The sequence below is a fragment of the Kickxella alabastrina genome (assembly GCF_025024165.1).
Source record: "Kickxella alabastrina strain RSA 675 chromosome Unknown BX661scaffold_12, whole genome shotgun sequence".
Classification (NCBI taxonomy): domain Eukaryota; kingdom Fungi; phylum Kickxellomycota; class Kickxellomycetes; order Kickxellales; family Kickxellaceae; genus Kickxella; species Kickxella alabastrina.
Window position 1 is genome coordinate 287,902 of NW_026251483.1, and position 17,544 is coordinate 305,445.

Sequence of the window (17,544 nt, forward strand, 5' to 3'; positions counted from 1 at the left end):
AACTGCGAAAACATTAATGACATAGCTCCTTAGAAATCAAATTTTTTAAAGGTTTTTTAGCTTGCTTTCAAAATATTTTACATGCCTTATTTCTTATTAAATCTCCTGTAGAAACTACTGCTATAATTGACCGAAGAACCCTAAGTAAAATAATATTTTGGGTTTGTAGTGGCGATATTTGGCGGAGCCAAGGAAGGGCTCCTGATAAATGTGCAAGACTATGGTGATAGGTCATCAACAAGAATACATGATTATTTTTTTCTTTCAAATCTTAGATAAACCTTTTATAAATGTGCCCGAATTAATTATGTTTACATAAACGATTTGCTTCATGTGACAATCTGACATTACATATTGCCTTGTCATAAATTATTACAACTTTTCACGCACTGCAGTATATGGGGAAAACAACCAAAATGGAATCCAAAAGGATACATCACTGCAAAGATCATTTTGGACGAACACACTTGAATATATAAGGGATTTTTGAAAACACCTTTTTACAAAAAAAAACGTTAAAAGTTGTTTGATTTTGCGCTATGGGGAATAATAATAAACGGAGCAGGATTCGTAATCTTAGCATTGGGCAATGCTATAAAGGCAACAAGAATTCATACCTACTTGTCTTTCAGCCAAGAAACGAGAAAGCAGAAAACAAAATTGGCATCCTCCTCTTAGTTGTGTGTCTCTACCAGCCAAAATTGTATATATATACTACAGCGGTCAGCCTTTATTTTTGCATATGGTCTCTACATTGCATTTCCAAATTTTCACTTTTCCATCCTACCAGCTCCAGCTCCATCTCATTATTGTTTGTATTTTATTCAATTTCCAACATGTACGTAGTGTTTATCCGTGTTCCTGGAATCGGCGTTGTGCCTGTTCCAATCATCCTACGCGCTTGCTCTTCCTCCCTTGCCCGCTCAACCTTTAGTCCTCAACCACCCTTCCATTATTTCTAATTCTTTCCTCCCCAAGCGCATTATCAATGGTTTCAATATGGCTGAGAAGCTGGGTTACGCCGCAGTAATTATACTAGTGGACGTTGGAGGATGGCTGTACCCATGCGGCAGAACACTAATATTGCAGACACGTAATCACCGCCGTGCATTGCGTGATTAAATCCAAAGTCATTGTTTCCAAAGACAATATCAGTATCGATCTAGGACACTACAACCAGGATTACCACAGGTTCATCAAGTCGACCAAAGCAACAGTTCATCCAAACTACATACTGAGCAGGAGCGGTGAGGAATACGAGATTGCCATTGTCGAGACAAACAATGTGTTGTTCAACCAGTATAGCAGCCGCATGCCATTTACGACAGACCCTCGGTGCCAATCATAATATGCTGGCTATTGGCTGGGGCGTGCCAAGTCTCGAGGACCAGACTATGAACACTCTTCTTAAGGGCGTACTGACTATGTCAGGTAACAAAACGTTGTGCAAAGACTATTGATAATTTTGTCGACAACAATGGGCCGCAGATCTGCTCTCCCGTGGTGGTCACTCCGTACCACGGCTCTCTGCATGGGTGATTCTGACTCTGCATTGTTTGTAAACTACAAGTCGATGGCTCTGGGTGTTACCAGTATAGCAATGAATGCTTCTGAAGAAGATCGAGAGCATGGTAACCTTTACAGTAGCAGTTCTGATGTACACATTGCGTACTATGTGGACTTTGTGTTGAAGCCCATTGATTTGTCCAGAGAGTACCCAACTGGACTTACTGAGACGATGGAATAGTTTTTTTTTAATATTTTTTTTTGGTTATAAGCCGTAATATATCAATTTAAATTATCTGCTATTTATTTTCCCAAAAAAATCCTGCGTGGTCTTATTTATTTTATAACATTTTGGCAAAATACCATGTCATCGGGGGGGGGGTTTTCCTCTTTCCTTTCTGCATTGTAAAAAATAATAAATGAGTAAAAGGGTTATAAAGGCGCAAATATTATATTTGAAAAAAAAGTATGAAAAATGAATAAATATATTCCATTAGTCAATAGATGGGCATATCCTTCTTTAACATTATATTTTAGCGTTATTTTTTATTTAAGGCTGGTTCCTATATTTTTTCCTATATTTTTCCATTATTTTATTCGCCGCACTAATGTATTTTAAATACTTGTCATTATTCGTCCCAACTCTCCTCATGTGCCAAACTTCCTACGCCCTCGTCATTCCTGTGCTTTCCAAACGCATCGTCAACGGGTTTCTCATAACAAACGAACTGGGGTCCAGCGCTATATCAGTATTTAAAGACACTGCCGATGGACTGTATGGTTGCGGCGGGACCCTCATATCACCCAATCACGTTCTCACAGCTGCCCATTGCGTGGTGGAAGGCAAAAATGTAATTGTGCCCGCAGCCAACATGACCATCGGTTACAACGCTATGACAGAGCGCAGCAGAAGTTGGGCAAGGTTAGAAACATAGCTATTCATCCAGAGTACTTTTCCCAAGGGCAAGATGGTATAGCAGATATTGCGATTATGGAAATAGACGATTTGGTGGGGGCTGCGGATTTTAACCAGCGGGTTCCCATATACGATGGACCCATTGGAAATAATCAAAGTATGCTGGCTGTCGGATGGGGCAAGACGGAGGACAGCGCGGGTAATTTGCTTAGTCTCAGGGGCGTAGTGGTTATTTCGGGTAACCAGGCTTTGTGCGGGACGTTTAGCAATGCCTATGTGGATAATAACGGGCCGCAGATTTGTGCCCCGGGGCACTTGCTCCATTCCACAGCACTTGCTCGGGCGACTCGGGCTCCGGACTGCTTGTCAACTATAATGGTACCCTGATGGTTGCGGGAGTTGTGAGCACGGCTTTGAATATTGATGATACCGAGTGTGGCAACCCCAGCGGTGTTCATATGTTTGTGCACGCTCATACTATACGGACTTTATCATGGAAAATACAGGCCTGTCCAAAGAGTATTTGACTGGCCTCACTGATGCTTCGGAGGCTGTTTAGCTTCTATACTTGATTTTCAAGGGGGTTTGCTTTATCAGCCCGATAACGAAGAAAAAAAACTGGAGCATCAAAGCTGCATTGTTCCTGCAAACTCCTTTCTTTCTTCCTTTCCTTCCTCATTTTTTGCTTTGTTTGGGCTTTAATTGGCTTTACTCATTTCATTTCATTTCTATTCCACACTTATTCACTGTGTAAAAATGTCTGGGCCATTCGGCTTGCCGCTTCCCCTGCTCACAGACTCGTACAAAGCGTCGCACGCAGCGCTGTTCCCCGCAGCGCAAAAGGCGGTAGCGTACGCAGAGTTCCGGCACGGGTTTAACAATGACAGCTCCGACGAGCGCATGGTGTTCTACGGACTCCAATACATCATCGACCAGTACATCAACAGGCGATGGACAGTAGAGGACGTCGAAATGTCCAATCACTTCTTCAGCACGCACAACACAGGGCACACGGCGTTCCCGTTCCCCAAGGAGCTGTTCTTAAAGTTCATCTCGGAGAACAACGGGTATTTTCCGGTGCGCATCGAGGCGATGGCTGAGGGATCCGTCGTTTACCCGCACACGGTGGTGATGCAGATTACGGCGGAGCGCGAGTACTCTGGGCTGGTAACGTACCTGGAGAGGTGCTCCTGATGTCATGGTACCCGTCGACGTGGCGACGCTGTCACGGCGCTCAAAGACTGCAATCAACGAGTACTACCGTACCTCTGTGGATGAGAATATGCAGTGGACGCTGGACAGCCGTATGCATGACTTTGGGTTTCGCGCGTGCACGTGCGTCGAGCAGTCGATGCTGGGCGGGGCAGCGCATCTGCTGAGCTTTGGCGGCACGGATACGCTTACCGCAGCGTACTACGTGCAGCAGCGGCTGAATGGCGGGCGTGCGGTGGCGACGAGCATTCCGGCAACAGAGCATTCGGTGATGACGGCGTTTGGGAGCGAGCGGCAGGCGGTGTTGCGACTGCTGGAGGTGTACGGTGACGGCGTGGTGGCGTGCGTCATGGACTCGTACGACTATGCGAGGGCGCTGGAGGAGGTCCTGCCGGCGGTGGCCACGGCGAAGCTGGAGCGCGGCGGCGTTTTGATCATTCGGCCGGACAGCGGCGACCAGTGGAGACGGTGCTTATGGGCCTGCGGGCGGCTGAGCGCGTGTTTGGGGCGGATGTCAATGGGCTCGGGTTCCGCGTTATCCGCGGCGCTGGCGTCATCCAGGGCGACGGCGTCACGACCAAGTCGCTGGCGCGCATTCTGGCGGCAGTGCACGCGGCCGGGTACGCGGCGCAGAACGTCGCGTTTGGCATGGGTGGCGGGCTGCTGCAGAAGGTCAACCGCGACACGATGAGCATGGCGGTCAAGCTGAGCTCAGTCACGTACGCCAGCGGCGAAACCAGAGACATTATGAAGTTCCCCAAGGCTGGATCCGAGAAGGTGTCGCTGCCTGGCTGCTTCTCCGTCCACGCCGATGCCACCCAGCACGGCGCGCCTGTGGTCTACCGCCAGTGCGACGCGCCGGACCGGACGCGTGCAATCTGCTGGAGGTCGTGTATGACTGCGGCCCGGTGCCTGGCCACCAATGGGACTCGTTCGATGATGTTCGCCGCCGCGTCGACGAGCAGTGGCGATGCTTCCCTCCGCGCATAAATGCTGTCAGCGCACTGCTGCTTGCGCACCAAAAGGCTGTGCACATCAGGCAGGCGCAGGACGTCGATGACGGCGCAGCATTCGCATGATCGTCCTTTGTCTCTTTCTTTTTCTCTTTTTGTCAGGAATTCATTTATTACACACTATTTCGGGAATTCATTTGTTTTTAATTTTTCATATCCTTGCACAGCAATGGCCAGCCTCTTGTCTGGAATTCGGTAAGAAACAGCAGCCTTCAATGCCGACAGCCAACCTGGCGCATATGAATGTGTGACAAACAATTAATTAATTAATGTTTTTTTTGCTTTGCCAAGCGCTGTAGTCTCAGTTCACAAAGCCCGACAGCACAAGCATCGGCGCCCTCCTACTCCGCCGGCCATTGGACAACTTTCACAGACCCGCGGCTTTTCGAGCCTCTTCCACTCAGCGACAGCCTCGACGAGCCCTACAGACGCTCGTCAGCAGCGATCAGCGGCCGCGGCGACAAGCGCCACAGCGCAGCGACTTCAAGCCACAGGTGCATAGCTACGAGTCGCTGAACCAGTATGTGAGCAGCAAGCAGTGGCGGGCACTGGCCCTGGCATCCCAAGCTAGCATCGAGGCATTATCTTTGGACCATACAATTAACCGTGGTGCGTCTGGTGGGGTGCTTAAATACTGGGTGTACCGGATTTTGGCCCTGGCGCAGTTGGGCCAAGGTGGGATAGTGAGGGTGGAGGTAGGGAGGTTGGAGAGAGTGGAGAGTGGTGGAATGCGGAGGTGGCCGTTTGAGCTGCGGCTTTTGCGCGCCCAGGCGCCTGGGATGCTTGGTGAATGGGCTGTGGTGTGTGACCGGCTCAGCTCGCTTCTGCGCGGGTGCCAGCGAGCACTGCTGCCCCGGCACCCCGGCATCTTCCGATGATAGTCGTGCGTTGTGGGAGCACCGTGTGCGTAGAATCTCACTGCTTCTGGTGGGCTGCGCCATGCGTATGGGGGACCCCGGTTTGGCCACAGGGATTCTAGAGGCAGTGGCCGGATGGGGGCTGCAGTCGCAGGGGCGGATCCGCGGTTACTGTCGGCCGTTGCACGCGTCCACCTGCAGCTAGGCAGTGTGCCCGAGGCCGAGCGGCTGTTCCTCCAGGTCGAGCGGCAGGTGCCGGGCGACCGGATGGTGCATATGAACCGCGCGCTTTTCTCTGTCGCCATGGGCAAATGGGAGTCTGCACGCGACTCCTTCGCTGCAGTGGTGGATGGAAGGCCGGAGGAGGCTGTGGCTGCAGCGAATAACCTTGCCCTGTGTCAACTGTACCTTGGTAGCCCGCAGCTTATGCTGCAGAGCCTGCAGCAGCTAATGGTTGCTGCGCCGACCGCTGCGGGGACGGCAGAGGAATTGGTGTTTAATTATTGCTCGGGATTGGATCTGCAATATGATGGCGCAAGGTTGCGCGATGCTAAGATTAAGAAGATCGTTGATGTGGCTACGTGGGCCGGTGACGCATTTGACATGGGGTCTTTTAAAATTCAAAATAATTAGAGTGAATTGTAATTATTGTTTGGGGTTTTGCTTTTAAATTTGCTGCTCCTGCTGCTGCCCTGCTGCTGCTCCTGCTGCTCCTGCTCTTCCTTGTCCGTCAGTTTTTTCAGAATCATCGTGCTTAGGTCTTTTCCTTCCTCCAGTTTATGGCTAAGGAATGCGGCAGTTTTTTCGAATCTCGCGCGGTAGCCTCAAAGGACCCCAAGGCGATGCACTGTCCCCATCCGGTGACTGCCGTGTAGAACACCAGTCCTCCGCCTGCGTATATCTGTCCTCAAGCGCCGTCTCAATGGACTCCTCCAACATCTCCTCGTTGCAAAATAAATACTCGACGATACCCAGCCACATGCGAAACGGCGGGTCTGGCAGATCAGATTATCATACGGGGACATGTTCATCCTGTACCAGCAGACGCGGCACTCAGCAGGGACAAGTGGGAATTCGGCCGGCTCATTTCCTTTGGCACCTGGGATAAGGAAAGTTGATCCAAGATATCGTCCTCCAACAGGATCTTCTTATTCCGCCGGTCCTTTCCGAATATAAAGTCCGCCGCTTGGTGCACCAGCTCCCGGAACTCCTGCTTTTTACCAGCCACCATGTGCTTATACAGATCAGTCATGGATTCGACATAGCATTGAAGTTGTTTCTTTGCCAGTGGGTTCATTATTGCCAGCCCAGCATATACTGCCATTTGCTAGCGTATATGCGCAGAGCCATTGCCACTTTAACGTTGTTTATGCCTGAGATGAACTGCGGGTTCAGCCATGGGTGGTACCCTTGGAGGCTCCAAGCTGTGCCCAGGCTGATAAACGACAGGTGCGTGGCCGCCTGCGTATCCGCCGTAATCCGGTCATGCTCCTCATACGTCAAGTAGATCATCCGCGATTCCAACGCCCCCAACACCTCCACAGCCTCCCTGTATTTCCTGTCCGAACTCCGGTACCTTATAATTGCCAACGGCTGGCCCTTTGTATCAATATTCGGTCCATGCATCGAATGACACGTTACAATGTGGACGTCCGCCGGAAGGTACTGCGCAAATGCCTCGATCTCCGGCGTTTTCACTGAGGTTTGCCCTGCGACTATTGCTCCTACTTTGGTCGCACGCCCGTATTCCTCTACGACTTTGCCTATGGTCACGGCGGGCACAGAGTAACGATGTAGTCGGACCGTCGGGACACCGCGTAACCGTCGCGCATTATGTTGATCCCAAGTTGCCCGTGCTTGCTCAGGAGCTCGTCGTACCGGTCTGGCGTATCACAGAGGTTGACCACGTACCCAGCTGCTTGAACCGCTTAGCGTACAGCATTCCCATGTCTCCGGCCCCGATAATCCCAACCTCGTACTTTTTAGGGTTGACCATCATTGTTTTTTTTAATTCTTGTTGCTTGCGTAAGAACAAATAATATGTTGCGTGGCTAAAAAAAAGTATTGGAATTAAGGAAATATAAATGAGAAATTGAAACTAAAAGATAAACAAAAAGATAAAAAAAAGAAAAGTGTAAACAAAAGGCGATATGAAAAAAGGGGGTAAAATACAAAAAGTTCGCCAATGTTCAACCTTACAAAGAGGAAAAACCGTATGAAATTGTGCTGTTAAGCAGATCGAGGCGCCAAAGTAAGCAAAGTCGGCCATAAGACAAGACAAGGCATGACAGACCAAGATTAGACGAGGTGAGTCACACACAAACACACACATAGAGAAGAGACCAACAACACCTCATTGCCAAAAAAATATGAAAAAAAGGGAAATAGGTCCCCCCTACAAAATCTCAAACTCGTCGTCCGCCGCATCGTCCGCCTCATCAACCGCCATCATGTTGTTAATGTCCGCCGTAGTAAACTTTGGCGACGACGCCGACCGCATTTGGTTCAGCGGCGGCGCTGCCAGCGGCGACTTGATCGGCCCAAATCAGAAGTGACGCGTGGCGACTTGCGCAAGTCGCCGACAACCGCCTGCTGCGCATCAACCATGGGGGCACAGCCGCAACCTTGGTGATCTGCCCCGGAATCGGCTGCACAATCGAGTCGAACTGCGGTGTCATCATGCTGCTACCCGACAATAGAGTGAACAAGGGCGATGCCCCAGTGCAGATTGACCGTGGTGACTCTTGCTGGTGGCTGCAAGCACAAACGAGTCCCATTCAGCCTCGGTGTTGAAAAGGAACCCCAGAAGCATCGATGGGTCCAGTCTGTGGATCGGCATCGAGCTGATATGTGTTGTGTGGTACTCCTCCGTCTCCGTGATGCCTAGCATCTCAAAGTCAGACGACGCATCCGAGTCCGAGTCCGAGCTTTCGTCACCCCGCTGCTGCTCGTCCAGAGATCCGGACCGGGGAACATGCTGCCGCGTAACGTGTGGATCTAGATAGAACAGGCTGTCACCCTGCCGCCCAATAAAGTAGAACGACCGCGATGGCTTGCCACCAACTAAGCCAACGGACTGCGGAATCTGGAACAACGTCTTGATCTTGGGAATGTACCCAAGGTTAAGCCGCGACAGCCCCAGCCGCACGGCACCAGCAGAAGCAGCGGCTGCCACATCGGCCGATCTACTCCCTCCTCACCGCCCGACATCGCCTGTTTCCGTACCTCGCTCGAATACACTGTCTGGTCGATGGCAACGTGGATCGTCACTGGGCAGTTGGGGTGCTGGTTGGACAGTCGCTTCATCACATGCGCCGCAATCGACGGCCCCAGCCAGTCGCCAATGCGCTTGTCCATGGCCGTGGCCGTGCGCGCCATGCGGTGGATCGAGTAAAAGCCCTTGGGCTCATCAGCATCATGGAACCACTCGATGATCCGCCCATGCCGCATGCGCTCCGACGCGCTTAGCCGGAACGGATCCCAGAACCGCCCCAGCAGCACGCGCGCAAACGACTCGGCGAGCATCATCTGGCATGTGCGGTAAGTGCACCCCCAGCCCATGTCCGACGTGTAAAAAGACGGCGTGATTGTCGGGAAGCCCTTGCGATAAGTAAAGTAGAACCGCCGCATGCCGTCCATGAAGAACTCGAGCAGTGTCAGCTGGTTGAGCGATAATGGCTGTGGCCGGCTGGGTCCAGCATCTTGATCGTGCATTGCTTGTTGTTGCTGTTGCTGCTGCTGAAACTGCGCCCGGTGCCGGTATGGCAAGTGATGCTGCGACGATGATCCCGACAGCCGCTTGTACCATGTATCGGGCTCCATGACTGATTCGTCCTCGGCGCTGAAGTATACCGAGTTGGGGCTGCTGCCATCGTCGCCGCGGCCGATCAGCTGGAACGAGTCGGCGTCACCGTCGTCCAAGTCCACTAGATCTAGTCCGTACTCGCTCTCAAACTCTTGCAGCGTCCGACGCATGACAATCTCGGACTTGACCCTCCGCAACAGCGACGTAGCCAGGTACCCAAACTCGTCCTCGTCGTCATCTTCGGTGCTCATATCGATAGGCGGCGGTGGGGGCAGCAACAGCACGTAAGACGAGTCGAGGTTGATCTCGCGCGTTATCGAATCCAAAACGCTCTTCAGGTTAGGCTGGGACTGCGTCCCGACAGTGTCGACGTCGATCACGGCTAGTTTGTTGAGCCGGCTATGGTTCTGCTTAAACATCTTTGTTGGCGACTCTGGTACGGCTGCCTTCGGGACGGGCACCATCACGTATGACGTTGAGATCAAGTCGGTGGCCGACCACACAACCTCAAACCCGCCCTTGGTCTTGCCAACAACCCCAGCCTCGCCGGCCTTGCGCTTACGCTGCTGGCCCTCAATTGTGGCCATCGTGGCCACTGATAGCGAAGTTGGCTGACGGAGCCCAAGAGCGCCGCCGGCGTTGATACCACTGCTGGCAGCGGCGTTCATACTGACGTTGAACCCAGAGCTGGCGCCCGAAGACTGACTCGAGGTTGACTTTAGCGGCGGCCGCGGGCCAATGTTCAACGACTGGCCAAATGCATCAGTCAGGGTTGCCACGTCGTTGCTACTGCCAGTCCCAGCGTGCCGCGCTTGTAAACGGGGCTCGAGGGGCGAGCCATGCCGCCGCCACCAGACAAATGGCTGTGGACCGAACTCCGCTTCGATATGGGCGACACAGACATGGCAGACAGCACCGGGGATGCCGGCCGCGATGGAGAGCGCGAGTGGCACGCAGGGGAGCCGTAACCGAGTCGACTGTGCTCAAGTCGTGCGAAGACGCGACGGACGTGCCCCGGTGCTCGCTGATGCCCAAACCGCTGCTCGGGCCCGGACCCACACCCGGGGAGATGCCAGCGAGCGACAGGCCCATCGGGTACAACGGGCGCTTTCTGGAATGCGTGCTAAGCGTTGGGGATTCGGGCCGCACGGGGACCTCGGGCTCGTCCGATTTGAATGTCAGGAGCGTTGGGATCATACTCCACCCGCGAGCTCGCCGGATCGGCTTCTTCTCGACGACCATGCTGCTAGTGGTCTCGTCGGTGCGACGGCGAGGGAACGTGTTGAAAATGGGCACATGATCCTCTTGGCGCGGCCAAAATGGCTCGAAAACGCCTCTGTCACCTTGGACAAGTGCTTCTCTAAATCTTCATGCGCCGGATGTGATTCTCGGCGGCAAGCTGTCGTGCAACGCCGACTGCTCGATCGTGTCGAGTGACACCTGGCTAAAGTTGCGCTTGGAGCTGGCCACCGGGCAGTTGGGAGCAATGCGAGCGTCAATCGTCAGGATTATCGCCGTGATCGCATCGCGCCAGGCCTCACCGGCCACAACTTTGCCTTCAAAGTCCTCCATGGCAAACCGCATGCGAAGCAGCAGCCGATCGCTGACAATCTTCTCACCGGCCGCCTGGTTCTGAGTCGCATTTACATCCTTTGGCAGCTTGTAGAATATGTATGCCATGAAGAACAGCTCACTGGACATGGTGACCGCCCACCCGTTGTTTTTGGCCCACGTCGTCGCGTTCTGCGTCGAGACAATCTGCTGGAACGAGGGCAGCTTCCATTCGCGCTGGAACATCATAATGCTGGCTGTCGGACTCTCCCAAGTGGCAAAGTCGTTGATCAGCGCGCGGACATTGGACTCTTGGCGGTTTGGCCCAAACACCGTGTTTGTACTGTGTCCTGGGCCGCCGTTGCTATTGCTGGCTATGCGGTGGTGGCTGGCAGCGTTTGAGTGCGACGATTGCGGCCGTCGCTGCAGGGAGGACAATGAAATGCCAGTGGTGGGTCTCGCGAAATGCATGCGATCGCTAGGAAAGCCGCTGACGGCTGGCGTCGCTGGCGGGTTGTGGTACTCGCGGGTAGCAGACTCTGGAATCGTGGGCACTGGCGGGAGGTTATGAGCGCCGACATCCGTGTCGTACCAGCTGCGGCGCTTGCTGTCCGAAGATTTGTGGCTGCCTGACAGAGAAGCCATCGCTTCTTTGCTCTTGCGACGCAGACGAGCAGCAGGCCCGGATGACAAGATCCCCAAGGACCTCGGATCGGAGCCGCTGGTAGAGGCTGCCGCGGTGCTGCGGCAGAGTCCTTAATGCTAGGCGCCTGGCCGGTAGTTCGCTGGCTATCGATCGATATGCGGCGGGAATGAGATGTGCCTGGCTTTGGCTTTTGGTCTGAGGCTGAGACTGGGGTTGGGGTGGGCTGGGTGAGGCTGAGGCTGAGGCTGAGGCTGAGGCTGAGACTGGATCCTGGGCGATATCGGGCGAGAAAACGACACAAACGGCGACAAGCTGCCCGTTTCTGACATCGCCGTATTTTCCCTGACCAGCGAGAGTGACGGGCCCATCGGGCTCGGCAGAACGTCGACCACCACGTCGGATTTGCGCCGAATTGGGTTGGTCGTGCGTGCAACCCATGAGCGCAGACGGTTCATTTTGCTGGACTTGGGCCGCTCCTGCGAGTTGAGATACGCCTGTGAGAGTGGCGCTTGGTTCCTGGCGCAGGCAATGGTGTCGCTGTCAATCTCAATGTCAATGTCGTAGTCCGCATCTATCCCCAGGCGCGGCGATCCATCGAACGGGTCGTCTGGAAACGGCATGGGGCTGGGCGGCCCGATGGGCACTGCTTGGGCCGCAAAAGGTCCTGCGATGGAATTGACGCCAATGTCCGCGGTCCGGGGGTCGCGGCGAGCGTGGGCGTGCCAGGCTCAGGAAGGGCTGGCATGCCGACGTAGTTCTGCAGCTGGGCTATGCTCTGCAACTTCTTCTTGTTGAGCATCACGCCAGAAGTGTTTGCCCGACGTCGGCTGCTAATATCCTCCGACCGCCGCTGTGATATGATATCGGCCTTCCGCAAGTGATGAGAGGTGCTGGGGCTGATGCTGCGTTTCTGATGGTGGTGGCTCAAAAAAAGGCTGCTGTCTGCGTGCAAGTGCGTGCTGTCTGCCTCGATCGCTGCTGGCAGCGTGACGCTCTTTGTGTTCTTCTTCAATCTGTAGCTGACGCCCAGGATCCAGATGGACTTTTCTGTCGAAAACAGTACATTGACACTGTCATGACGCTCCTCGACCATGGCATGTTTAATGAATTGCACGGGCGCGGTGCTGTAGAGCCAGTAACCAACGCGGCGGAAGACCTCTGTCGCCTGGCCCCTTCCGATCCTAGCCGACGCAGGCGGGTTCGAGCCGAGCTACAAAAAAACAAGTTATAACAGAGGAAAATGTGTTTTAGTAGAGTCGCCATCCTTGCGGCTGCAATTGCAATTGCAACCAAGTGTGAGTCCTCGCGGTTGGGTGGCTCATGAAGGGGAGTGAAAGATATCGAGGTGAGCAACTCAAAAGTAATCATAATCAGATTTGACAGCCTAAAACCGCACAACCCTGCTTTTGTTCTTGTTTTGGAAAGCGCGGGCAATCGGCATCCCCTTTTTGAACCAAGCAAGCGGAAAAGGCAACAAAGGTGGCAGTGTAAATTCAAATAGAGCCCCGAAGACAAACATGGATTGCCCGAGAGAACGAGGAATTGGCAGATATAAAAATTAGATTGGCCTTGAGTAATAGCTCTTTTTTATTACTCTGCTCCGCCAAAATCCGTGCCTGCGCGGGCCGGTGGCACAATTTAGACCAGGCCAAATATGGAAGCGACCCGGGCTTTGTAAAAAGGCAGGTAATAAAAACAATCAATCAAAGAAATACGACACATGCATAAAACAAATTTTTGGCTGAACTGAGAACAAACAATAACAAACAAGAGCCGCGAAACTCACAAAGAGTGACCTGGTTTGATCAACATCATTCGGACTGCATTGCATGAGCTCAATTGAGTTGCCATAAAACGCGAGTGCGGGGAGTGGGGGATGCCAATGCATATGAATAAAAACTGCTGCAACGCGCGCGGCCAAAGCAAGCAAAAAAGGAGGGGAAAAAAGGCATTTTACCACTTCAGGTGCAAAACGCGATTAGCAGCAAATCAGCACTTCGCGACAAATGGCGCGTTTCAAATGCCAGTTATTTTGCATGCAGTCAGACGAACAGGGAGAAAACAGGACGCAAGCAAACGATAGATGGATGGATGGTGGTGCTACTTACCACATGCATGTTTTGGCTGGCCAGGTTGTCGGCAAAGGTCGCCTTTGATGGGGACCGCAGAAGCGACGAGCCAGAAATGACCCGCCGATTCGAGATCTGTGACAGCACGGCTGGCGACATCGGAGCCCCGGCTCGGGCAGACCCAGCTGCAGGCCCGGGTTGTTGGCCAGAATCAGCTTGCGCGGGGGAGACAGCCGAGGCAGCTGCTTGAGCTGCTGCTGGAGCTTCGCAGGCAGCGGGGGCAGATCCATCGGCGGGGGTGGCTGCTGGAGGGCTGGTATAGTGAACACAGCTGACATTGGCGATGGGGACGGGGACAAGTCCTCGTCCATTTCCGACTGTTTGTCGCGTCCTCGATGTCGCTCCCCTTGTGCGATCAGCCACTCTGTAGGTGCGCTCCACCCGCGACGGGCTGCCGCCTCGGTGCTTTGACGACAGGGCCAGCGGCTGCATCGATGGGAGCCTGTCAATGACTCGCGGCTGGCAGTGCCCTTATCCATGCTCTCACGCCCCACGCCGCGGGATTCGGTCATCAGGCGCAGATTGTGCTCAGCGCGCTTCTGCATAGGCGACGAGCGATTGAACTGTCTGACTGCGCTCGCGTGCCTGGTCGAGGGCGGCGTCGCACGGCGGAACTGGAGCTCGCCTTATGGACGGTGCGCACAGGCGCAATGTTGGTTTCCCGGGACAAAGACTGCGTAAGCTGCAAGGAATCCATTGTCAGAATGTTGTCGCCAATTGACAGTTGGTGAGCGCGTCGCTTTTTTCCAGCTATGGCATTCTCATTGGTTTGGAGCGCGACCGGAGCGCTGGTCTCATTGTACCGCTGCTGTTGTTCTAGTTGCTGTGGGTACTGCTGTTGTTGCGGCGACGGCGGCGGCGGCTCGTCTTTATTCTTCTGTGTGCGCTCAAGAATGTTATGCAGTGTGCTTCGACGCCGATGCGCCCGAGTCCTGGCAAGCGGCCCTCCATTCGCAAAAACCACCTTGGGCGCATCATGAGCAGACAGAGGAGGCGACTCGTCGCTGCCCACGGTGACAGAGCGGTGCTTCCGGTTCATAATGGCGAAAAGCGCTGCTGGCCGCCGCCATTCTGTAGTTGATTATGCTGCTGCTGCTGCTGCTTAGTGAGTGACTCGTCGTCGTCGTCCTCCTCCTTCTCCACCTCCATCTCCACCTCCTCGTCGTCCCACTGGAAGCTCTGAATTGGCGGCAACCTTGGCCGCGTGTCGTAGCGCTTGGGTCCTTCGCTCAAGGTTCCAAACTCACGGGACCAGTGGTCCTGAGACTGTTGTTGCTGTGAATTGGACGACATGTAGCGCAAGCTCATTCGCGCGCTGACAATCCGAGACTAGAAAACCTCTGGTAAAATTAACAAAGAGCAAGAAACTTTATTTATATATTTTTACTCCTTCCCGTGTTTTTGGTATCGATATTAAAGAGTGCGAGGGGGCCGAAAGTGGTGAGTATGTTTGTTGCAGTATAATAAAAAAGAAGGGGCGAAAAATACGTGATTAAAGAGAGAGAGGTAAAGAACAAGGGCAAAGAACTGGGAAAATAACGCAATACCAAAAAAATATAAATAATGAATTGAGAAAATTAGATAATAGAAAGTGGAAAATAGAAAAAAAACAAGTCAATGCTAAAGGGAAGGAGAAAGGGGTGGATAATGAACGCGCAAAATAATGTAAAGGGCGCGGGTTATGACCTCGTCCAGCAAACTGAGTGTGAAAATGAAAATTGGAGACAGCACCGAGCGCGGTTGAAACAGCTGGGAAAATAGCCCAATAGCGCTTTTTTGTTTGTTGTAAAAAAGGCAACGGAACAGTCGCTCAAGGTTTGAAATATAGAAAGAAAAAAGTGATTTGACTTGCACTTTAGTAGATCCTGAAAAGAGCATCTCCATGTTTACTTCCTGATTTAAATCGGACAAACGATGTGCTTTTATTTCCAGTGTAATTTTGTTGTCACGTTCAGACAAAATTGCATAGCAATGACACTAAAGGAAAATATACTCCAAAACAAGTGCTATTGAATTGGTTTAGTAGCACTGCAGAAAATAGCCTGTAATCCGCCATGCTATTTATTGTTTAAGCGGTTAACAAGTGCTTTGTTTTGCATTTGTAATTCATTCAAATGAAAAAAAAGTACAACATATCACTTGTAACAAAAACATGTGAATAATGTGTGTTGTTTGACTTGTTAATTGCCTTTATTTTGCATTGTTGTGTGTTTTTAAAAATTTTAGATGTACGCGCCGCTCAAATATGCAAAACAATAAGATACTTTGGATTACAATCGCCTGCAGCCCGCTTGTCTGCTGAAAACAAATGTTTTAAATGTACAGTACGTTGTTTAAAATGTAGGTATTTGCGTTATTTGCATGTCTTTGCCTTTGCAGTTGGGCTTGGTAAAAAACCCATGGCTTCTTAGCGGCTGCGGCACTTGGGGAAAGCACTTCCAGGCGTGGAATCACTGCCGCCGGATGACGGAGTCTCCACGGGTGTTTCAAACGATGCTGGTGGCGACGACAAAAAAGTTTCCTCAGGTGATTCGGATGATTCTGGCAATGAGCTGTCTGCGTCGCACGTGTAGAAGGGCTGCTGGAACTTTGGCGTCACATAGTCGTTGAGCATAATTCCCCAATGGGCCTCCACGTTGGACGCATTGTTGGTCGACGCCCAGCTCTGGTCGAACGCGCCGAACCAGTAGTATTCAATGTTCTCCTTGTTGGCACGGCAGATAAAGTCCTGCATGTATCTCTGCGCGTTACCAACGCCTGTGACGGCCGGGCCATAGTTGTCGCCGTCCGACGGCCAGCCGGTCTCGCCAACAACAACCTTCTTTCCCTTCGCAGCCGCCTGGAGGCTGTAGATGTGCTGGAAGATCTTGTCATTTGCGTCGTCGATGGTCACGCCCTCCCAGAAGGGGAATCCATGCATATTGACAAAATCGACGGCATCAATCAGCGGCTGGTGGTATGTGGGCCAAGTCTCCGATGTAGTAACCGGAATGCCCTGCAGGCCGATCTTGGCCAGATCTGCCTTGACCTCGCGTACCTTGGCAGCGAGCTGCTCGGCGGTCTGCTCCTTGCGGTAGACAGACTCGCTTCCGACAATAATTGCATCGACCTGCTTTGTAAAATCGAACACGCTGGCCAGACGAAGAAGTTCCTGCTTATCGCATTGTACACTGCATCGTCCTGGTTGACCCACAGGCCCAGCTCACCTTCCAATCAGTGTTTTCCATGGCGCGCAGCACGGGCTCGCCCTGGTTGCAGTCGTGGACGCTGTAGATGCGTAGCTTGTTGGTGAATGGCCGGAGTGTCTTGAGATCATCCTGAACCTGGTAGACGTTGGGGCATGACCCGTCCTGGCGCTTGGGTTGTAGTTGAGCCCGTGGAACTGAGACGCGCCAAGAACAGTGCTCGCAAAAAGCGAAATAGTGACCGGGAGTCTCATTGTGTATGTTTCAAGAGGTAGAGTAGCAGTAAGAGACGAAAATGCGGATAGAAAGGAATGATTAAAGGGGGACAAACGAGGCAATTGTTCGAGGATTCTGAAGGAGATAGGCAAATAAATGTTAAAGGAAACTTGGCAGGGAGCTGATATTTAACGCCAGCCAACCCACTACTTAAGTATTTTTTAAGTTGGGGTTATTGACAGCGGTGAACTGGGAGAGAAAATAGCTGCCAGCGGACGCACTGAGCACATATCTGTCCGCTGACCATAAACAACAGTTTCTGCAGCCGCTGTGACCCAAACTGACAGAAATGGATTCATGATTCTATAAATATAGTCGCGCAAAATAAAATCCCGCCTCCTTTTTAGTTTTAGTCAGCCTCGCTTTTGGCTTTCTCATTACAGCAACCAGCATGGAATGTCGAGGAGCGGACTGGAAAATGTTGCACAGTCCTGGACAATGCCTATTG

General features: G+C 52.4%; 7 protein-coding genes across 7 annotated transcripts; 2 read left to right on the top strand and 5 right to left on the bottom strand.

Moving 5' to 3' along the window:
• The first annotated feature begins 2,906 nt into the window (after window positions 1–2,906).
• On the top strand, window positions 2,907–4,758 carry BX661DRAFT_182979 (nicotinate phosphoribosyltransferase family-domain-containing protein). Its single transcript, XM_051536116.1, has 4 exons — window positions 2,907–3,589; window positions 3,663–4,061; window positions 4,085–4,471; window positions 4,522–4,758. Exons 1-4 carry the CDS (start codon window positions 3,179–3,181, stop codon window positions 4,711–4,713), a joined length of 1,389 nt encoding a protein of 462 aa, XP_051391448.1. The 5' UTR covers window positions 2,907–3,178; the 3' UTR covers window positions 4,714–4,758.
• An 881-nt stretch (window positions 4,759–5,639) lies between these two features.
• BX661DRAFT_143433 (uncharacterized protein) lies at window positions 5,640–6,137 on the top strand (the record flags this gene model as incomplete). The annotated part of the gene is made up of 1 exon (XM_051533006.1): window positions 5,640–6,137. One exon carries the CDS (start codon window positions 5,640–5,642, stop codon window positions 6,135–6,137), a length of 498 nt encoding a protein of 165 aa, XP_051391449.1.
• Window positions 6,134–7,503, bottom strand: BX661DRAFT_193921 (uncharacterized protein; the record flags this gene model as incomplete). The annotated part of the gene is given in 6 exon segments (XM_051537825.1): window positions 6,134–6,327; window positions 6,353–6,499; window positions 6,543–6,831; window positions 6,861–7,062; window positions 7,081–7,267; window positions 7,416–7,503. 6 exon segments carry the CDS (start codon window positions 7,501–7,503, stop codon window positions 6,134–6,136), a joined length of 1,107 nt encoding a protein of 368 aa, XP_051391450.1.
• A 396-nt stretch (window positions 7,504–7,899) lies between these two features.
• BX661DRAFT_182984 (uncharacterized protein) lies at window positions 7,900–9,218 on the bottom strand (the record flags this gene model as incomplete). The annotated part of the gene is given in 4 exon segments (XM_051536117.1): window positions 7,900–8,034; window positions 8,129–8,251; window positions 8,269–8,607; window positions 8,658–9,218. The coding sequence occupies 4 exon segments, from the start codon at window positions 9,216–9,218 to the stop codon at window positions 7,900–7,902; spliced, it is 1,158 nt and encodes a 385-aa protein (XP_051391451.1).
• A 1,109-nt stretch (window positions 9,219–10,327) lies between these two features.
• On the bottom strand, window positions 10,328–11,819 carry BX661DRAFT_25290 (uncharacterized protein). The gene is made up of 2 exons (XM_051539001.1): window positions 11,771–11,819; window positions 10,328–11,713 (listed from the first exon to the last, which is right to left on the bottom strand). The coding sequence occupies exon 2, from the start codon at window positions 11,503–11,505 to the stop codon at window positions 10,678–10,680; it is 828 nt and encodes a 275-aa protein (XP_051391452.1). The 5' UTR covers window positions 11,506–11,713; window positions 11,771–11,819; the 3' UTR covers window positions 10,328–10,677.
• A 258-nt stretch (window positions 11,820–12,077) lies between these two features.
• BX661DRAFT_171224 (uncharacterized protein) lies at window positions 12,078–14,674 on the bottom strand (the record flags this gene model as incomplete). Its single annotated transcript, XM_051533683.1, has 3 exons — window positions 12,078–12,716; window positions 13,615–14,077; window positions 14,208–14,674. The coding sequence occupies 3 exons, from the start codon at window positions 14,672–14,674 to the stop codon at window positions 12,078–12,080; spliced, it is 1,569 nt and encodes a 522-aa protein (XP_051391453.1).
• A 1,368-nt stretch (window positions 14,675–16,042) lies between these two features.
• Window positions 16,043–16,862, bottom strand: BX661DRAFT_171225 (glycoside hydrolase superfamily; the record flags this gene model as incomplete). The annotated part of the gene is made up of 2 exons (XM_051533684.1): window positions 16,043–16,786; window positions 16,842–16,862. 2 exons carry the CDS (start codon window positions 16,860–16,862, stop codon window positions 16,043–16,045), a joined length of 765 nt encoding a protein of 254 aa, XP_051391454.1.
• Between the last annotated feature and the right edge of the window lie 682 nt (window positions 16,863–17,544).

What these genes read in the sequence shown, in the direction of transcription:
- BX661DRAFT_182979 (XM_051536116.1), top strand. Translation starts at nt 3,179, where the DNA reads ATGTCTGGGCCATTCGGCTTGCCGCTTCCCCTGCTCACAGACTCGTAC. An exon ending in AGCGCGAGTACTCTGGGCTG is followed by an intron (nt 3,590 to 3,662) that starts GTAACGTACCTG and finishes CGGCGCTCAAAG; the next exon opens with ACTGCAATCAACGAGTACTA. An exon ending in CCCAGCACGGCGCGCCTGTG is followed by an intron (nt 4,472 to 4,521) that starts GTCTACCGCCAG and finishes AATCTGCTGGAG; the next exon opens with GTCGTGTATGACTGCGGCCC.
- BX661DRAFT_25290 (XM_051539001.1), bottom strand. Translation starts at nt 11,505, where the DNA reads ATGGCTTCTCTGTCAGGCAGCCACAAATCTTCGGACAGCAAGCGCCGC.